The sequence below is a fragment of the Pollicipes pollicipes genome, unplaced genomic scaffold, assembly GCF_011947565.3.
Source record: "Pollicipes pollicipes isolate AB1234 unplaced genomic scaffold, Ppol_2.1 Scaffold_4219;HRSCAF=4965_pilon_pilon_pilon, whole genome shotgun sequence".
Taxonomy (NCBI): domain Eukaryota; kingdom Metazoa; phylum Arthropoda; class Thecostraca; order Pollicipedomorpha; family Pollicipedidae; genus Pollicipes; species Pollicipes pollicipes.
The window spans coordinates 33,857,743-33,876,525 of NW_023596448.1; the positions used below are offsets into that span (position 1 = coordinate 33,857,743).

Sequence of the window (18,783 nt, forward strand, 5' to 3'; positions counted from 1 at the left end):
CCAGCGATCAACCTCTAACTGCAATCCCGACCAGTCAATACGATATTAACAATTGCAAGAATTCTCATACTGTAACTGTCTTTGGTGCGTCAATTTGTCCCGCACAAAAATAGCTATTGACGAGTAATTTATTGCAGTCGCCGAGAATGCCGTAATCTGAGGTGGAGGTTCGCACTGCGGACTTTGTGCAAGTTTTGTTCATTTTTCAAGGCTTGCAGCATGGTTTACCTAATGAAAAAAAGCAGTAGCAAGAGGGTGAAATTGGAATTTGTGAGCCCCCGTCACCCACACGCCCTCGGCCCAGCTCTTTATGAACAGCGCTGCTCGACCGCTCCAAGCTGCGTGTTCCCATCCGGGACACGACCGATCCCTCCTCACCACCCCAGCCGCCACTGTAGGGCCAGGTGACGTCATGAGCAATGTCACCCACCGTTGGGTGGCCAGATGACGTCATGAGGTGACGTCACCCGCCGGTGCACGGTCAGGTGACGCTGCTGAACTTCATGATCACGCCGCTGGGGCTGGAGGACCAGCTGCTCGGCATCGTGGCAGCCAAGGAGAAGCCGGACCTGGAGCAGAAGAAGAACGAGCTGATTGTAGAGGGCGCCAACAACCAGCGGCTGCTGAAGGAGATCGAGGATCAGATCCTGGAGGTGCTCAGCTCGTCCAAGGGCAACATCCTCGAGGACGAGACGGCCATCCAGATCCTCTCCTCGTCGAAGGTGCGTGCGGTGCGGCCGCCTGTCAGGCGCTGGCCTACCGGAAGGCGATCAGCCTCTGACCAGGGTTTAGAGACGGGACGGGGCGTGTTTGAGATGCTTTATTCGTCCGCGTGTGGATGCCACTTCTGATCATGTTACGATGACCTTACTGCGAAACCAGTGAAACATTTATGCGACGTGCGGGATTCGAACCGGGGTCCGCCAGCACGGCGCGACCTCACCGGCCTCGCGCGCCCGCAGGTGTCGGAGGAGATCACGGCGAAGCGAAGCAGGCGGTGGCCGCCGCAACGGAGAAGGAGATCGACGAAGCGCGCGTGGGCTACCGGCCGGTGGCCGTACACTCGAGCACGCTGTTCTTCTGCATCTCCGAGCTGGCCACATCGACCCCATTGTACCAGTACTCGCTCACCTGGTACATCGGCCTCTACCTACATGTACGAGGGTGGCATGCGTGGTGACTGTGAAAGGTGCCTGGTTGGTACGAGTTTTGCTAGCGTTAGTGCGAAAGAAACTGAGGGCAGGGCTGCGCAGCTGTGTGAGAACCGGGCACGCGGCATCGCACGGCGCAGGCGAGCGTCGGTGAGAACCCAGGTCAGACCCCCAAATCTAGCTGAATAGTGGGTTTTGACCCTCCCCTGAATCCCACTAATTTGGTGAGAGAACAAATGTCAGGGCTCCAAATCTAGCTAGCTGAGTATTGGTGTTGACGCGTCCCAAATCCACATAATTCGGTGAAAACCCAGTGTCAGACCCACCAAATTTGGCTGACTATTGGTGTTGACGCTCCTCTAAATCCATATAGCTGACTGGGATGCAAACCCCTGGAATCCAGTGTTCTAGGGATGCAAGTATCAGTCTGATAAGCAAAACCTGGTCCCGATGCATCATCGAAACAAAATATATAGAGGCGTGCACACTGGACGGACTCGGCCAGCGTGGCGCTGCGTGAACAGCAGCGATGTGGCTTGCCTGCGCTGCGTTGCGTTTTGCCTTGTTGCGACGCTGTAGCTGTGAAATGGGAGTGTCTCGTGCGCCGCAGTCGATCCAGAGCAGTCCGAAGTCGCCGGAGCTGAAGACGAGGATCCTGGCGCTCAACGACTTCTTCACGCGTAGCATCTACCGCAACGTCTGCCGCTCCCTCTTTCGAGAAGGACAAGTGCTCTTCTCCTGCTTGCTCTGCGTCGGCATCATGAAGGGTCGGTGTGAGTCTGGACGTGGAATCGTGTGCGGGAGTTGGAGGGGGGGGGGGGGGGGGGGGGCTACTGCCTGGGCAACGCGGGCTGTGAGGACTTACCCTTGGGCTGTGAAGATCCATTCTCACTGTTTGTAGGTGTCTGGAGACCCAGTTTCATTGAGCTAGATATGTGTCTGATAATGCTGTAAGAACTCAAGCGCGTACAGATGCTGGTCCGCGTGCACGGGTTCTGAGACGTGGTCATGTGGATGTGGAAACGTAAACCATGTAGATGCAGTACCTGTGCGATTTGGATGTGTACCAGTGTTCTGCCGCTGCGTGTGTGTGGACGTTATCTCCCGTGGCGCGTTTCTGCGACCGGCCGCTGACCGCGCGCGCCCATTGCTACGGCAGGGGAGCTCAATGGCGAAGCAGTGGCGGTTTTTTCCTGACCGGCGGTATCGCGCTCGACAACCCGTACCCGAACCCGGCCTCCGGCTGGCTGACCGACAAGGCCTGGGACGAGATTGTACGGCTGTCCAGTCTTGAGGGGTCAGTGGACTGGCCGGCCAGGCCTGGAGCCGTCGCTGTCGTACCTCTTCAGCCTCGAAGGGCTCGGGGGTCGGGGCGGTGTCTCGAGGGGTCAGTGGACGGGCCGCCAGGCCTGGAGCCGTCGCTGTCGTCACCTCTTCAGCCTCGAGGGCTCGGGGTCGGGGCGGTGTCGGCCTCGAGGGGTCAGTGGACGGGCCGCCAAGCCTGGAGCCGTCACTGTTGTCACCTCTTCAGCCTCGGGCGCTCAGGGTCTGGGCGGTGTCGGCCTCGAGGGGTTCCTGATAAGCCATATGGCTTCAATGGGTCAAGGTGTGGGCCACATGGTGCTGGGGGAGGGGGGGGGGAGGGGGCGGTGCTTAGGCCATGCCTCTTGAAGTGTGAATGTCTGAACTACCCTGGCTTCGACACCAGCGGCCGAAGCTCCGTCCGTGGTGAGCGGCATCCGCCTCCTAGGACGACAGGACTCGTGATTGGGCGTCGGAGCAAATTTGACTCGATGCTTGAAACTTGGATGTTGCTTGTCGTATATGTCGGGAAGAGCACAGAGGTGTGCGGTGCATCAGAATGTGACGAGGAGAACACGGCGGCACCCGACGTGACGTGACGCCTGCGCCGTACCAGAGCCGATCCTAATCATCCGTTGTTGCGTGACCGATTCGGGCAAAGAGCCACAAACGATCACCTTGACCTCAGCAGCAGCTGAGTGCGTTGTAAAGTCCCAATGACAACAACGGCATCTCGTATTTAACTTGTCGGGCGTGACCCCGTCCGATAGCGTGTGGCTCGCCCGGCCCGCCCGCCGGGCGTGACCCCGGTGCGACGCGGTCGGCCTGACCTGACCCAGCGTGACGTGGCCGGCCTGACCTGACCCGGCGGCGCGCCGGCCTGTGCCACAGCTTCAGCAAGCTGTACCGGGACGTGGCGCGCACGCCGCCCGCCTGGAAGGCCATCTACGACTCGTCGGCGCGCAGGAGGCGCGCTACCCGGGCGCCTGGGACGAGAAGACGGGCCTGGCGCGCATGCTGCTGCTCCGGAGCATGCGGCCGGACAAGCTGACTCCCGGCCGTCCAGGTCAGCGGCCGCCGCCGAGGGGGGGGGGGTGCGCCGCCTGCTGCCGGCGGCGGCCCAGGGCGTCGCACCGGGCGGGGCGCGGCTGCCGGGGAGGCAGGCGGTGGTGGGGGTGTTGGCCGCTGCCTGGGGTCATGCTGAGGGGTTCCGTCACCTGGCCGCTGGTACTCGTTCGCCGTATGACGCTTCCCGCCATCGCTGCCGAACCTTCGATCCATTTTGCCAGTGATGGCGCCCCTTGGAACATTAGGACATTTTGCAGCGCAGTTATCGTCACGTTCACGTCACGTCACGTTTTCGCCATCGTTCGGACAACAATAACTAACACCCCTGCAGCCATCACGGACGACTCTCTGCGACATGGCCGGTCACAATAACGCCGGGCCTCATCCGCTGCAAACGTTCACAACACCGCATTGCCCGCCCACAACACCACAGTGCCTGCCCACAATACCACAGAGCCCGCCCACAGCACCACAGTGCCCGCCCATAACACCACAGTGCCCGCCCACAACACCACAGTGCCCGCCCACAACACCGCAGTGCCCGCCCATAACACCACAGTGCTCGCCCACAACACCACAGTGTTCGCCCACAACACCACAGTGCCCAACCGCAACACCGCAGTGCCCGCCCGCGACGCTGCGGTGACGGCCGGTGATCCCGTGCTCACCGCGCGCAAGCCGGCGGCGGCCGCGCGGCGTGACTGCGCGCTTTCCTGCTGCCAGCAATTCATCGTGGACAACCTGGGCGCCTACTACATCGAGCCGCCGACGTTCGACCTGCCCGGCTCGTACGGCGACTCGTCGTGCATCACGCCGCTCATCTTCGTGCTGTCGCCGGGCGCCGACCCGATGGCTACGCTGCTCAAGTTCGCCGAAGACGAGGGCCAGGCCGGCCACGTGCAGACCATCTCGCTGGGCCAGGGACAGGTCAGCGGCGAGGGCAGGCGCTTCCGGGGGGAGAGGTGGGGGGGGGGGGGGGGTCGGCGTCGGTGTTGGTTTGTGTGGCTGACGTGTAGGCGGTGCCTATTTGTTTTAAGGAAGTTGTTTCACCGTGTCTCCGAAACTGCGGACAATTTACGGTAGGTCGCTAGTGTTCCAGGGAAAGCCGGCTTCACTGAACCCATTTATGTTTCCAACTGTTCTGGTAAGGTTCGGTTTATGGCCGGCGACCGCGTGACGTCGTCTGCTGCTGATCGCGATGCTGTGCGTTGTAGTGACAGTGAAGCCCGTCGCCTGGTGTTTGTGTGCAGTCGTGTGGCGTTTGCGTGCGGTGTAGTGCAGTGTCGTATGGTGGTGTGCGGTGTGTGTGCAGTGTTGTGTGGCGGTGTGCGGTGTTGTGCGGCGTGGTGTGTCATGGATCGTCGCCTGGCGCTGTGCCTGCCCCCGCCACCGCCGCCCGCCATGCTAACGCTCCTCGCCGCGCGCGTCGCCCGCAGGGGCCGATCGCCGCGCAGATGATCGAAACGGCGCTGGTGGAGGGCGGCTGGGTGGTGCTGCAGAACTGCCACCTGGCCACCAGCTGGATGCCGCAGCTGGAGATGATCTGCGAGAACCAGATCGTGCCCGAGAAGACGCATCAACGCTTCCGGCTCTGGCTCACCAGCTACCCCAGCGGCGACTTCCCCGTCTCCGTCCTGCAGAACGGTGAGGCCGTCCAGGGCGGTGAGATGCCGCAGAGCGGTGGAACACCGCCGGGCGGTGAGATTCCGCAGGACGGCGGGGTCCTGCAGAGCGGTCAAATAGGCCGCGTACTCATACCGTTTGGCGGCACGCGGCAGTGCGCATGTGCTGTGATTACATGCTCTAAAATCACGCCGAGCCGTTCGGAGGCCGAGCCGTCATCGTCGTCTTCGATGTCACCGACATGCCAACATCGCTTTCAGCCCCATGCTGTTCTTCAAAAGCGGCAAATCGTGCTGATGGTATGACGATTGCAGTGACGAGTCTGACGTCATGAGTGTTAGGCATGTCTTCGCTCCAAGCGGGCTGGTCAGTATGACTGCCATTAACTGGCTCACGGGATTGGCTGCAGGACTTCTGCGGCGCAGACTCAGCGGCGATTGCAGTTGGCAGGAGCGGCTCGGTGGCATTGGCCAACATTGCTGCGGGATGTGTTGGAGGCGGCGGGTGTGGGTTGCCCCGCCCTGTCGTCAGCAGCCCGCAGCCGTCCGCCTCGCTCGCCGCGCAGCCCCTCACGCCGCGCACACTCTCGGCAGGTGTGAAGATGACGAACGAGCCGCCGAAGGGCCTGCGCGCCAACCTGCTGCGCTCCTACCTCAACGACCCCATCTCCAGTCCGGACTTCTTCGGCGGCTGCAAGCAGCCTCAGGTGTGGCCGACGTGCGCGGTGTGGGGTATCGTGGCGCCGGCGGGCCGTGGCTGACCGGCAGACAGTCGTGGCGCCGGCGGGCCGTGGGTCCGCTGATGGGGCGGACAGGCCAGCCGACAGAGTGCGGATGAACCACGCTCTCCGACTCCGACGCTCTCATGGCCGGGCGGGGGTGCCTGCGGTCCTACACTAACCTGCCGACGCTCATGCCGCCGACCTTGTAACTCGCAGCGGGCGCGAGCTCTGCCCTCGTACACCTCCGCCCCCGTCCGGCCGTACCGAGCCCGGCTGGTTGCTGTGTCTGGACGCTGTGTGACATGCCGCCGCTGTGTGCGGGCCTGACACCGGCCGCTGTGTCTGGACGCTGTGTGACGCGCTGCCGCTGTGTGCAGGTCTGGCATCAGCTGCTGTGTCTGGACGGTGCGCGACGCGCCGCCGCTGTGCGCGGGTCTGGCATCAGCTGCTGTGTCTGGGTGCTGTGTGACGCGCCGCCGCTGTGCGCAGGCCTGGCACCGGCTGCTGTTCGGGCTGTGCTTCTTCCACGGCCTGGTGCAGGAGCGGCGTCAATTCGGGGCCCTCGGCTGGAACATCCCCTACGAGTTCAACGAGTCGGACCTCAGCATCAGCATGACACAATTGCAGGTCTGGCCCGCCCGCCGTGTTCCAAGCCGTGCTCACGGGCGCTCCTTTCTGTGTTCATATCACTGCACCTACATGTCTGACCTTTGCTGTGTTACCCCTTCCAGAAATTGTATCTTTAACTTATATTTAACTCACATGTCTCCGTGAATATCGCCGGGGTCTCTCGCACGCATGTTGTGTATTTGTCCTGATGTTCTGTGTCTTCGTCCAGTCTCCCAATCCTGTATCTATCATCTGAATCCTGATGTACTCTGCCATGCTGTTCCGCAGAACCTCTCGAAGCTCGGTGCAGGGATGTCTGTAGCATGTGCTTCAGCGTGGCGTCCCAGGGAGTGATTCCTTTAAGTCACACCACATGGCCCCGTCTCCTCACCTCACCTCACCTCACCTTGCCCCACCTCTCCTCGCCTCAGCTCACCTCTCCTCGCCTCTCCTCTCCTAACCTCACCTTGCCTCACCTCGCCCCAGCTCACCTCACCTCACCTCACCTCACCTCACCTCACCTCACCTCACCTCACCTCACCCCTCCTCACCTCACCTTGCCCCACCTCGCCTCACCTCAGCTCACCTCTCCTCACCTCTCCTCTTCACCTCACCTCACCTCACCTCACTCTCTCCTCAACTCACCTTACCTCACCTCACCTCACCTCACCTCACCTCACCTCACCTTCCCCTTCACCTCACCTGCCCTCACCTCACCTCACCTCAGCTCACCTCACCTCTCCTCTCCTCTCCTCACCTCACCTCACCTTGCCTCACTTCACCTCGCCTCACCTCTGCTCACCTCTGCTCACCTCTCCTCACCTCTCCTCTCCTCAGTTCACCTCACCTCTGCTGGCTCCTGTGACTGGCAGATGTTCCTGAACGAGTACGAGCACATCCCGCTGGCGGCGCTGACCTACCTGACTGGAGAGTGTAACTACGGCGGCCGCGTCACCGACGACAAAGACCCGCCGCCTGCTGCTCAGCCTGCTGGCGCTCTCATACAACGACAACATCATCAACAGGGCCGGGTAAATGCTGTCTCACAACGAGGACATCATCATCAGGACCGAGTACGTACAGCCTTGCAGCAACGACATCATCAGCAGTTCAACACTTTCAGTGTTGTGATGTGTCAAGTAACTACCGCTTGCAACAAATTACCACCGTCACCACCCTCATCGCTGCATTCCCTCACGCGAATTCAATGTAAAGAAAAAAATTGTCGTCGGTGAGTAATGTATGCCATAGGCTTTCGTGGAAACATTCGTCATTCACATCGGTATCTGCTAAGCTTGACCATCACAACTTCGACGAGGGCAGCTTAGTCAAATGGTGAGTGGGTAGCGAATCGTAAGGTCAGTAATGAGTATCACAGGCTCTCCTGAAGACATTAATATCGATGCTTCTTCTGTACATGCCCATTATTGTAGAAACTTTCTATCATAGGTTTCAATAGAAAAATTTCTGGTGTGCTCGATCAGCAAGTGGCTTATGTTCCAGGATCAGATCACTTTGAAAACGCTCAGCATTTAATAAGCTGATATACATACCATGTCCAAACCAGTCTCCGAATATTTTTTGGAATCTCTAAATTTTGGAATCCGATCGACACATCAACGCCACGGGACGGGTGACGGCGATAGGCGCCATGCACTGCATGGCGAGTGATTGTGCGTATAGGAGCGGGGACAGCGTTTTGACTATTTCCGGTCCACACTTTGCACCCGTAATGCTGTTTGGTTTCGACAGCGACAAGGTGCCAGTGAGAATGCTCCAACTGACCTTCAGCTGCACTGACTGCATTCGCCAGCCTAGAGCGGCTCTGCGGAGCCCTGTGATGACGTCACTCAGGCGGCTGTTCGGAGCGATCCGTACACTCAGCCCCCTCCCTTCCGCTCCGTACCCTAGGTACGTAGTTCAGTCCGTCGGCGTGTACTATGTACCGGACGTGGAGGAGGAGCACGGCGAGTACGTGGAGTACCTGCGCTCGCTGCCCATGCTGGCGCCACCCGGAGGTGTTCGGGCTGCATGAGAACGCCGATATTCACCAAGGATAACAAGGAGACCAACCAGGTGAGCCGGCGGCCATTGCACGCAGTGAGTCGTGCGGGCTGTTGTCCCCTCCCCTCCCCCCTCCCCTCCCCTAGGTCTCCCTCCCCCTCCCCTCCCTGCCCCATCCCGGCTCCCCTCTCCTCCCCTCTCTCCCTTCCCCTCCTCCCTCCCCTCCCCTCCCTCCTTCCCTCCCCCTCTCCCTCCCCTCCCCTCCCTCTCCCCCTCCCCTCCCTCCCTCTTCCCCCTCCCCTCTCTCCCTTTCCCCCTCCCCCTCCCTCCCTCCCTCCCTTCCTTCCTCCCTTCCTCCCTTCCTCCCTCTCTCCCTCCAGAGACGAGACATGTCGCGTGTGCGGTGCTCAGGAGGCCTTTGAACTTGCGCCAGAATGCCGGTTCAAGGGCTCGTTTGGCGGAGACCAAGGCGGCGGGCGTCATAGTGTAGGCGGACCTCAGCTGCAGCGTGTGGCGCCGTCTGTGATGGTGTTGTCAGCCAAACAAGGTGACGTGTCCGGTGGGATGTGATCGCTCGCGTATGTGCATGTCCGGGCTCGAATCCTGGTTGGCCGTGTGATCTCTGGGCTCTGCCACGACCGCCTGGTTATCGGTGCATCCATGAAGCGATGCTGGCTGGTGCGGCCTTGTGTCCCATCACGCCTGCGTCGATGTCCTATTCTCAAAAACGTCCCTATTAGCGCGTCCTCCACTCTATGTCCCCACTCTACATCCATTTTCCAATGCCAGTCCGTGCGCTTCCGTAGAAATGTGTCCAGCCGCTGTACGGATCGAGAATGGAGACCAGCTGGATCAGTGTTCCCGTATGACGCCAATGTCCCAAAGCCGCGGCGCCTGTCCTGACCTCCCCTGACGTCCTCTTGATGTCTTTCTGATGCCAACCTCACGGCTTCTGACACCTCCTGACATACTTCTGAAGTCCTGACGTCCTCCTGACGCCCTCATGACGCCCTCTGACATCCCCTGACATCTGCTGACGTATTCCTGACGCCCTCCTGACGCCCTCCTGACGCCCGTTGCCGGCAGCTGCTGCTGGGCCTGCTGAAGACGCAGCCGCAGCAGGCGGCCACCGGCGGCGGCGGCGGCTCCTCAGCCGGCGCCGTCACAGAGCTGGCGGCCGACCTGCTGTCCCGGCTGCAGGAGCCCTTCGACCTAGAGCAGGCCGAGCTCAAGTTCCCGCTCAAGTACGAGGAGAGCATGAACACCGTGCTCAAGCAGGTCAGCGGGTGACGCGTCCGGGCGGGTCATGGGCGCCGCGCTGCAACATGTCCATCGCGTTCCAAGAACATCGAGAGCATGGTTTTACAAAAAGGCTGAGGCGAAGCATTGATGTCACGGATGGAAAACCGTTCGGGCTGTTGTCCCCGTCTGGCATGGCGGCATGATAGTGATAACAGGGCGGGCATAGTGATCCGGCGGGTGGGGGAGCTCGGCACCCGGCCGGACCAGGGGCCGCTGCGCGCGGCAGGGCGGCAGCGGCGTCAAGCGCTCGGGCGGGTGACGTGGTGGGGTGCGCACACACGGCGGAGGTGAGGGTTTGGAGGCTGTTGGGTGTCTATTGTTTGCAGTGTTTGTGGTTCAGTGTGTGGTGCTTGTGCGACAGTGTGTATCTGTCTGTGCGCGTGTGCGTATGTGCGTGCGTGCGTGCGTGCGTGCGTGCGTGTGCGTGTGCGTGTGCGTAAAAGGCGTTGTTCCTTGAGACGATTCGTTGAAAGTGTAGCGTTTATGATGTGTGGTGCGACAGGCTCTGTACGGTTCGTGTGCGTGCTGCGATGCGGCGCCAACAGTGCACGATAACGGGCTTGTGATGTTGCGAACCGACAGCGAGTCCGTCGCCCCGACGTGGACTTATAGCATTATACACCCCATGTGGTGATATTGATTGAGGACGAGCTCACTGTGTTGATGTGAATTAATGGCAAGTCCACTGTGCTGACGTGGATTAACAGCCAGTCCACTGTGTTGATGTGGATTAACAGCCAGTCCACTGTGCTGATGTGGTTTAACAGCCAGTCCACTGTGCTGATGTGGTTTAACAGCCAGTCCACTGTGCTGATGTGGATTAACAGCCAGTCCTGCTGATGTGGATCTGGGGCAAGGATGTCACTTTCGAAAATCGGTTGGGGGGCTGCGCCAACGAAGATTGGCTCTTGATTTGTAACTCTCGGTTTCTCTTCGGATTTCGACCACTTTGATTTGCGTCCCTGATGGCAAAATTAAAGAAACGCAAATATTTGATCGGCTTTAGAACTTTTTGATGAAGAAGGATGACTGCCCATTTGAAGGCAATGTGATAATGATGATGGTATACTGCATTTCGTTGACGCACTTTTCCTTTGTTTGCTTATATGCCTTGGGGGTAGGGGCTCAGAAGAGCACAGAGTGGGCTCAAGTCACCATGGGAAGGCTCAGACTCCCAAAAAGCGTACAAAGTGATGCCCTTGAGCGGGCGCGGGACGAGGCGAGTCTCCTGTGCTGGTGTTGAGGGGTGCTGACTCGCCCGCGTGCCCTGCCCAGGAGCTGATCCGCTTCAATGGCCTGACGGCGGTGATCCGGTCCACGCTGATCAACGTGCAGAAGGCCGTCAAAGGTGCGCACTGACCGGCGCTCGGGCCGCCGCCCAGACCGACGCCGGCCGCACAGTCGCCGCAGCTGATCAGAGACGGGCCACATAGATCAGCTGATTCGCGCTGTGCGACAAAGAATGTCCGAATGATTCATTTGAACGTACTTTTCTGAGTTGATCTTGAGAAGTACGCCGAGGAGCAGCGCTGAACAGCATCTCAGATTGCGTCTGATTGTAATGAGACCGTCTTGGTGTGATGGCTGGATATAACCGAAACTTGTGCAACATCAGTTCAGCTGATGTGGTATTTTTTCCAACCACGCAAATGGGCTGGCAGTTTGTCATTGGTTTTGTGCTCTGTGCCCGTGCGTGCTGACCATCTGCGCCAGTTTGTGCCTCTTCGCTGCAGACACGGTGTTCTGACCACTACTCACATCAAGCGCAGGGGTCCGGATGCTTCTGGGCGCCGCTGATGAACATTCTGGAAGGATCGTGGTGCATATCGTGATCTTAGATCGCATATATATATATATATATATATATATATATATATATATATATATATATATATATATTGATGCCCCTTATATATCCCTCGGTAGAATTCCGTGTTGTGAGCGCCATATGACCAACGCAGTCGGCACGCCCCAAAGACCCGACTGGTCATAATGACAGACACGACCGAGGCGGGCGGCTAGCCTCCAGACCGGGGTCACTGGTCCCACTCCTGCCTGCTCGTCGGCGGGGAGGGAGAGGGATGACGCTGACTCTGGTGCCGCCGCCAGGCCTGGTGGTCATGTCGTCAGAGCTGGAGGAGGTCTTCAACTCCATGTCGGTGGGCAAGGTGCCGGCGCTCTGGGGCAGCAAGTCCTACCCCAGCCTCAAGCCCCTAGGCGGCTACTTTACCGATCTTGTCACCAGGTGATGCCCCATCCGCACCATTCGATGTGCGGTTGGGCATTTTTACTTGTCGCTGACAGTCAACAGTGCGTCCACCCAATAACTCACGATGTGTTAGGATATGATGTAACATATGATGGTTGGATGGTACGGAGGTTAGCAACACATGATGCTGCTAATAGGCAACGTAGGAAAAGGAGCTGGCCAATCGCGTTGTTGTTGGTCAACTGCTGTTGTCGATTTTTCTGACGATGGCCGGAAACTAACGAGCTTGCGGTCTTCCCCTTCCCCTTCCTCCCTCCACACTCGCTGACCTGGCTGTTTCCCTCATGCATGAGTTGTGATGTTCCCCCGCAGTTAGATAGGACGGGAAACCTGCCATCTGTGGTGGTGCAGTTAGGTACGTTTTGTTCCTTGCCACTCACAGCTGTACGGCACATTCAGAAAAGGCGCAATCAGAAAAGGCGCAATCTTCAAACAACGTAACCCCAACAAGATGCATAGATCTAACGCTCCGGCACGTTCAGGCTGAAGGTGCTGCAGGACTGGATCGACAACGACACTCCCTCCGTGTTCTGGCTGTCCGGCTTCTTCTTCATCCACTCCTTCCTCACGGGCATCCTGCAGAACTACGCGCGCAAGAAGCACATCTCTATTGACCAGCTGGGCTTCAGGTCGGTGGCTGTGTTCGCAGGCTCCGCCAACGCGACGTGTCCCGATGTTAGGCTATTTGTTAACGCACTCACCTGTGGAGGTCGATGCCGTCGATGGCTTCGGTGTCGCCGGAGCAATGTAGCGGGCTTCTTACGTTCAGTTGTGCTGTTTTGGTAGTGTCGCCTGTGACGGGAAGAGACTGCCAGCTTTTGGTGAAGAGCTGAAGGGCCTTGCCGCTAGGCATGGTTGATATGCGTCCTGTTATTTTTGCGTTCTTTTGCTTCCTCTGCCTGCATTCTTCCGTACCCATGTTTGTTCTTCGCCGCACCGCATCAAGTCTGGTATTGACGAGACAGTACGTATGGACTGGTACAGTGTAAGCAGTACTTGTGCACCTGCTGTACCCATTGACAGAACGGGTACACTGTTGGTCGATGTGTGCTCCCGTCTTGTTCCGTTCCCTGTCCGTTGCCCATTGGCCGCTCCCCCCACTGCCTCTTGGTCGCTCCTCCCTCTGCCGTGGTCGGTGCCTGATCGCACGTTCACTCGCGTCCCGGTCACACCGACCATCGCCGGCTGAACAGCTGTCTTCCACCCCTCCGCTGTTTGAAACGCAGCTGGAAAAGACCCCTCCGCGGGGACCGAACCCGCGACCTCAGTGTCGCGAGCCCCGTGCGCGCCTGCCCGGCTGCCGTATCCACGTGCAACGAGCGCTTCTGTGCCGCAGATATGTGGTAACCCAGCACGAGGCGGACGCGCCGGAGAAGCCCGAGGACGGAGAGCTGGTCAAGGTCAGTGGGCGGAGTCTCCGGTCACGTGACCGCTCGGCCCAACAGGCCCCCGAGTTGAGCGATGAGGCTGGCGCCCATAGGCCAGGCCGTTTGGCACGAGATGCTATTCATGCAGCTGTCGGGAGTCGGCGCTAAATCAGAGGATGGGACGAGTCATGGGTTCGCTGGGCGATCAGTACACGTGGCGCGCGGTCGTGAGGAGTGTCGGCGCCGTGCGTGACGACAGCGTACGACGCCGGTGATGTGTGGCGCGTCGTGGCTGCTGTCGTCTTGTGCGATGCCAATTAGCAACGCACAAGGGCAAGGACGCCAAGGTGACCAGTATGCGTCCCTGTACCGGGCCAGTAAAGAAGTGCTACTCTATTACCTTGTGTTCTTGCCTGAGAGTTTTGACTAGAGGCATTGACCTGTAGTCATACCAAGCCACGCGGGTGATGTTAATACCAGGCCACGTGGGTGATGTTAATACCAGGCCACGTGGGTGATGTTAATACCAAGCCACGTGGGTGGTGTTAATACCAGGCCACGTGGGTGATGTTAATACCAGGCCACGTGGGTGATGTTAATACCAAGCCACGTGGGTGGTGTTAATACCAGGCCACGTGGATGATGTTAATAGCAGACCACGTGGGTGATGTTAATACCAAGCCACGTGGGTGCTGTTAATACCAAGCCGCGTGGGTGATGTTAATACCAGGCCACGTGGGTGATGTTAGCACCAAGCCACGTGGGTGATGGTTAATACCAGGCCACGTAGGTGATGTTAATACCAAGCCGCGTGGGTGATGTTAATACCAGGCACGTGGGTGATGTTAGCACCAAGCCACGTGGGTGATGTTAATACCAGGCCACGTAGGTGATGTTAATACCAAGTCACGTGGGTGATGTTAATACCAAGCCACGTGGGTGATGTTAATACCAGGCCACGTGGATGATGTTAATACCAGGCACGTGGGTGATGTTGATACCAGGCCACGTGGGCGATGTTAATCCCAAGCCACGTGGGTGATGTTGATACCAGGCCCACGTGGGTGATGTGGATACCAGGCCACGTGGGTGATGTGGATACCAGGCCACGTGGGTGATGTGGATACCAGGCCACGTGGGTTATATTTCCCGTTTTCATGCCTAGCCGAGTGGAGTGCGGCGGAATCTGGGTACGGTATGACGTGTGTGATGGGTGGGGCAGGGTGCATGTGGAGTGTGATGACGCGTGTGTGATGAGTGGGGCAGTGGTGCATGTGGAATGTGATGACGTGTTGATGAGTGGGGCAGTAGTGGTGCATGTGGAGTGTGATGACGTGTGTGATGAGTGGGGCAGTGGTGCATGTGGAGTGTGATGACGTTGTGATGAGTGGGGCAGTGGTGCATGTGGAGTGTGATGACGTGTGTGATGAGGGGGCAGTGGTGCATGTGGAGTGTGATGACGTGTGTGATGAGTGGGGCAGTGATGCATGTGGAGTGTGATGACGTGTGATGGGTGGGGCAGTGGTGCATGTGGAGTGTGATGACGTGTGTGATGGGTGGGCAGTGGTGCATGTGGAGTGTGATGACGTGTGTGATGAGTGGGGCAGTGGGTGATGTGGAGTGTGATGACGTGTGTGATGAGTGGGGGCAGTGGTGCATGTGGAGTGTGATGACGTGTGTGATGAGTGGGCAGTGATGCATGTGGAGTGTGATGACGTGTGTGATGGGTGGGGCAGTGGCGCATGTGGAGTGTGATGACGTGTGTGATGAGTGGGGCAGTGGTGCATGTGGAGTGTGATGAGTGTGTGATGAGTGGGGCAGTGGTGCATGTGGAGTGTGATGACGTGTGTGATGAGTGGGGCAGTGGTGCATGTGGAGTGTGATGACGTGTGTGATGGGTGGGGCAGTGGTGCATGTGGAGTGTGATGAGTGTGTGATGGGTGGGGCAGTGGGTGCATGTGGAGTGTGATGACGTGTGATGAGTGGGGCAGTGGTGCATGTGGAGTGTGATGACGTGTGTGATGAGTGGGGCAGTGGTGCATGTGGAGTGTGGAAGGCATATAGTATTGTGTAGCTTATACTACACGGTTTGCTTTGTGTGGAGGGTAACTCTTGAATTATGAATCAACCGGCTGTACTGTTTTGTAACTTAATCTGGGTGATTCCTAAATATGGTTTGCTTAACAACATATGAAACTTCGGGTGTCGTACATGTACACATGATTACACACACATGATTGCTGTTATACCTTTTGACATCAATGTATTGTGCTACTTGATGTAAGCAGGACGGCTATTTTATTGCTATTATATCGTCTGACACAGATGTATGTGTAATTTGACATGAGTAGGACTGTTATTCGACACGATAAGACCAAGCCATGTCAGGGCAGACACGGAGCGGCGCGCCGGACCAGGGCTGAGCGGGCGCACGGCGCCGCTCGGCGGCGCACGCACACAGTCTCACTGTCACGTGCAAACTCCCTCACATGGCACGCTCAAAACAAACCAGCACCACGCTGCGGAGTCCCCACAGTGCCCCGCCGGCCTGTCCGGGTGGCGTGACGGTCATTGGCCGCCGCCAGGGCCTGTTCCTGGAGGGCGCGCGCTGGGACCGCAAGGCCGGGCGACTGGCCGAGTCGCTGCCGAAGATCCTGTTCGACACGCTGCCCATCATCTGGCTGCAGCCCGGCATCAAGGTGACTGTCCGGTCCCCCGGGCCTCCGCGGGCCCCGGGCCTCCGAGGGGCCTCCGCGGGCATCCCCGGCGACGCTGCAGCGCGGCGAACTCGGCGCTGGTGGCGAGGCCCGCCGGAGCCTGCAGGCTGCAGAACAAGCATGATACTGGATCACAACGACGGGCTGGGTCTGGGTCTTTCGGCTTTCTTACCGCACGCCTGGGGAGGGGGAGGGGGAGGGGTCAAATCGCCACGCCAGCTGATGGGCGTCGAGCTCATCTGGCTCCCGGGCGCGTATCATGGAATGGAGAAGCCACTGTTCGGATCCAGGCGTGCATGTGCGTCGTGTAGGATACAGGGCACAAGATCACATCGGTCCGCCTCACGCTGTGTGGCCGCGTCTAGCGGGTCATTGTCTCGGACAGCGGATGTCTTGAAGCACTGCAAAACCAGTGCCGCGCTGTGTTGAATGATCTTACGTACAGTAATGCATAAATAACCAGCACGCATGTCTCCCGGGCTGTATTTTCTACACCAACGTCCGTATGGCGCGTTAATGTCTTCCGTAAGTGGCTCATTGTGTTCGTTTGTGCCATTGGTTGTCGAACTTTGACCGCTCTGATAGGGAGACCGGTATCTTCCTTTGGGGGATTGCTTCTGGTGGTGCCCGCTTTGAGGACGTGCGCGAGCCGCCGTGGGAACCCGCGCAAACGCTGCTGGGACCTCCAGTTCGATTATGTTTGCTGTGATGATGCGCACTGTCTCAGCCCTGCGTTCTCGTGTTAGGCAGCGTCTTCCGCGCTGTAAATCTCCGTCGCCACGCGAGCCGTGCTTTCACCTCCGCTGTGGTGACGAGTCTCTACGACACGGCGCTCGCCGTGCTTCGCCGTGAGGTATCTGCCGTGAGGCCGTGTCCGCCGTGAGGTCGTGTCCGCCGTCAGGTCGTGTCCGTGGTGAGGTCGTGTATGTCGTGAGGTGGTGTCCACCGTGAGGTCGTGTCCGTGGTGAGGTCATGTTTGCCGTGAGGTCGTGTCCACCGTCAGGTCGTGTCCGTGTTGAGGTCGTGTCCGCCGGGAAGTCGTGTCCGCTGTGATGTGTCCGCCGTGAGGTTGTGTCCTCCGTGAGGTGTCCGCCGTGAGGCCGTGTCCTCCGTTAGGTGTCCGTCGTGAGGCCGTGTCTGCCGTCAGATCATGTCCGCGGTGAGATCGTGCCCGCCGTGAGGTCGTGTCCTCTGTAACGTTCCCTCACGCCGCTCCCGCCCCCGCCAGTCGGAGTTCAGCACCGCCGGCCTGTACGCCTGTCCGCTGTACAACACGTCGGCGCGGCGCGGCACGCTCTCCACCACGGGCCACTCCACCAACTTCGTGTTCTTCATCACGCTGCCGTCGGCGGCGCCGCCCGCCCACTGGATCAACAGAGGGGTGGCCGCCATCTGTCAGCTGACGACTAGCGCCGGACGCTGCCGTCGGCGGCTCGTCCGACGCGTGCTCCGTGTGGGGCAAGAGGGGGAGGTGGCCGCGTCGGACTGACGCCACTGACTTGCTCTGGAGGACGTCGTGCTCGTTATCGGTGCGGGCTCATGAGACCCAGCGTCCGAGCGATTTGAGAGATTCGACGCGAGATTGGTGGAAATTGCGCGTTGCGAGAGTTAGAAAATGATTGTAAATGTGTCTCCGTAAATTGTCAGATGGCGCGTTTTTTAAGTTGTATTGGTGTACTTTGACGGTTACAGAAGAGCGCCTTTGATGTCCGTCATTAGATATTCTTTCCAAGCGGCTTGTTGATGTGATAACAAAGGACGTGGCAGCGGACCAGTGCAATGGTCTCAGTCCGTCTGAAGTTGGCCAGTGTAATGATCTCAGTAGGTCCGGAGTTGACCAGTGCAATGATCCCAGTCGGTCCGAAGTTGACCAGTGTAATGATCTCAGTAGGTTCGAAGCTGACCAGTGTAATGGTCTCAGTCGGTCCAAAGTTGTTTAAATATGCCCAGTCCGTCCGAACTCGTTACGTTTCTAGTCCGGCGAATCTCGAGAGCTTGCATGCAGCATCGCAGTAGCCAGTAGTCGAGTGCAATACTGTTGAAGGGCGCATGGCTGTCTATTGTAGCGTTGAAGTTTGCTTTACTATCGCGTGACAAAATACATTGTGACGTGGCCACATTTCCACTCTCTCAAGGTGCGTATCTGAGCCCCTAATTTGGCCGAGAGGTGTCACTCAGACTTCTAGCACAGCCACACGCTGGCCATGCTTGCCTGACGGACGCCAGGCGAAGCCGGTCTGGGATGGGGCTGAGTGACAGCCGAGACGGCGGGACGCTCTGTCGAGATGTGCCGGGACTCTCCGCCCCGAGGGGACGCCGCGCCTCGGGCGACAAACCCATCACAAGTGTCGTGCCTCGCCATCGGATTCCGCAGTCGCCGGAGCCGCCAGGTGACCTGTGCTGGCGGTCCGCAGGGACGAACCCTGAACGTTCCTGACAATTTGAGCCTGGTTCTCGTCGAGTTCGACATTCTCCGCGGCTCAGACCTGGCTGATGGCTCTGGCTCGCGCCAGGCGGAGTCTGTCGCAGCCTTGATCGACGGCGACGCAGTGCGGAGAGTTCGGACCGTTCTCTAGCTGGCCTGGTCACGTGGGCCCAGCCAACACCTCAGGGGTGTCTTGTGCCTGAGCGGCCAGCCGGGGGTCATCTG

At 58.9% G+C, this 18,783-nt stretch overlaps 2 protein-coding genes across 2 annotated transcripts in view; both read left to right on the plus strand.

The window, feature by feature from the left end:
- The window catches only part of LOC119095235 (dynein heavy chain 3, axonemal-like), a 13,913-nt gene extending 5,404 nt beyond the window's left edge, over positions 1-8,509 (plus strand). The window contains exons 2-12 of the mRNA XM_037218103.1: positions 486-726; positions 963-1,156; positions 1,762-1,922; positions 2,311-2,425; positions 3,345-3,519; positions 4,060-4,448; positions 4,958-5,165; positions 5,738-5,850; positions 6,355-6,492; positions 7,347-7,405; positions 8,386-8,509. Of these exons, the coding sequence (XP_037073998.1) occupies positions 486-726; positions 963-1,156; positions 1,762-1,922; positions 2,311-2,425; positions 3,345-3,519; positions 4,060-4,448; positions 4,958-5,165; positions 5,738-5,850; positions 6,355-6,492; positions 7,347-7,405; positions 8,386-8,509 (1,917 nt within the window). The remainder of the gene's footprint in view (positions 1-485; positions 727-962; positions 1,157-1,761; positions 1,923-2,310; positions 2,426-3,344; positions 3,520-4,059; positions 4,449-4,957; positions 5,166-5,737; positions 5,851-6,354; positions 6,493-7,346; positions 7,406-8,385) is intronic.
- Positions 8,506-18,783, plus strand: part of LOC119095236 (dynein heavy chain 3, axonemal) — a 37,138-nt gene continuing 26,860 nt past the window's right edge. The window contains exons 1-9 of the mRNA XM_037218104.1: positions 8,506-8,550; positions 9,679-9,756; positions 11,056-11,128; positions 11,890-12,025; positions 12,532-12,678; positions 13,386-13,449; positions 16,002-16,115; positions 17,362-17,586; positions 18,548-18,651. Of these exons, the coding sequence (XP_037073999.1) occupies positions 8,506-8,550; positions 9,679-9,756; positions 11,056-11,128; positions 11,890-12,025; positions 12,532-12,678; positions 13,386-13,449; positions 16,002-16,115; positions 17,362-17,586; positions 18,548-18,651 (986 nt within the window). The remainder of the gene's footprint in view (positions 8,551-9,678; positions 9,757-11,055; positions 11,129-11,889; positions 12,026-12,531; positions 12,679-13,385; positions 13,450-16,001; positions 16,116-17,361; positions 17,587-18,547; positions 18,652-18,783) is intronic.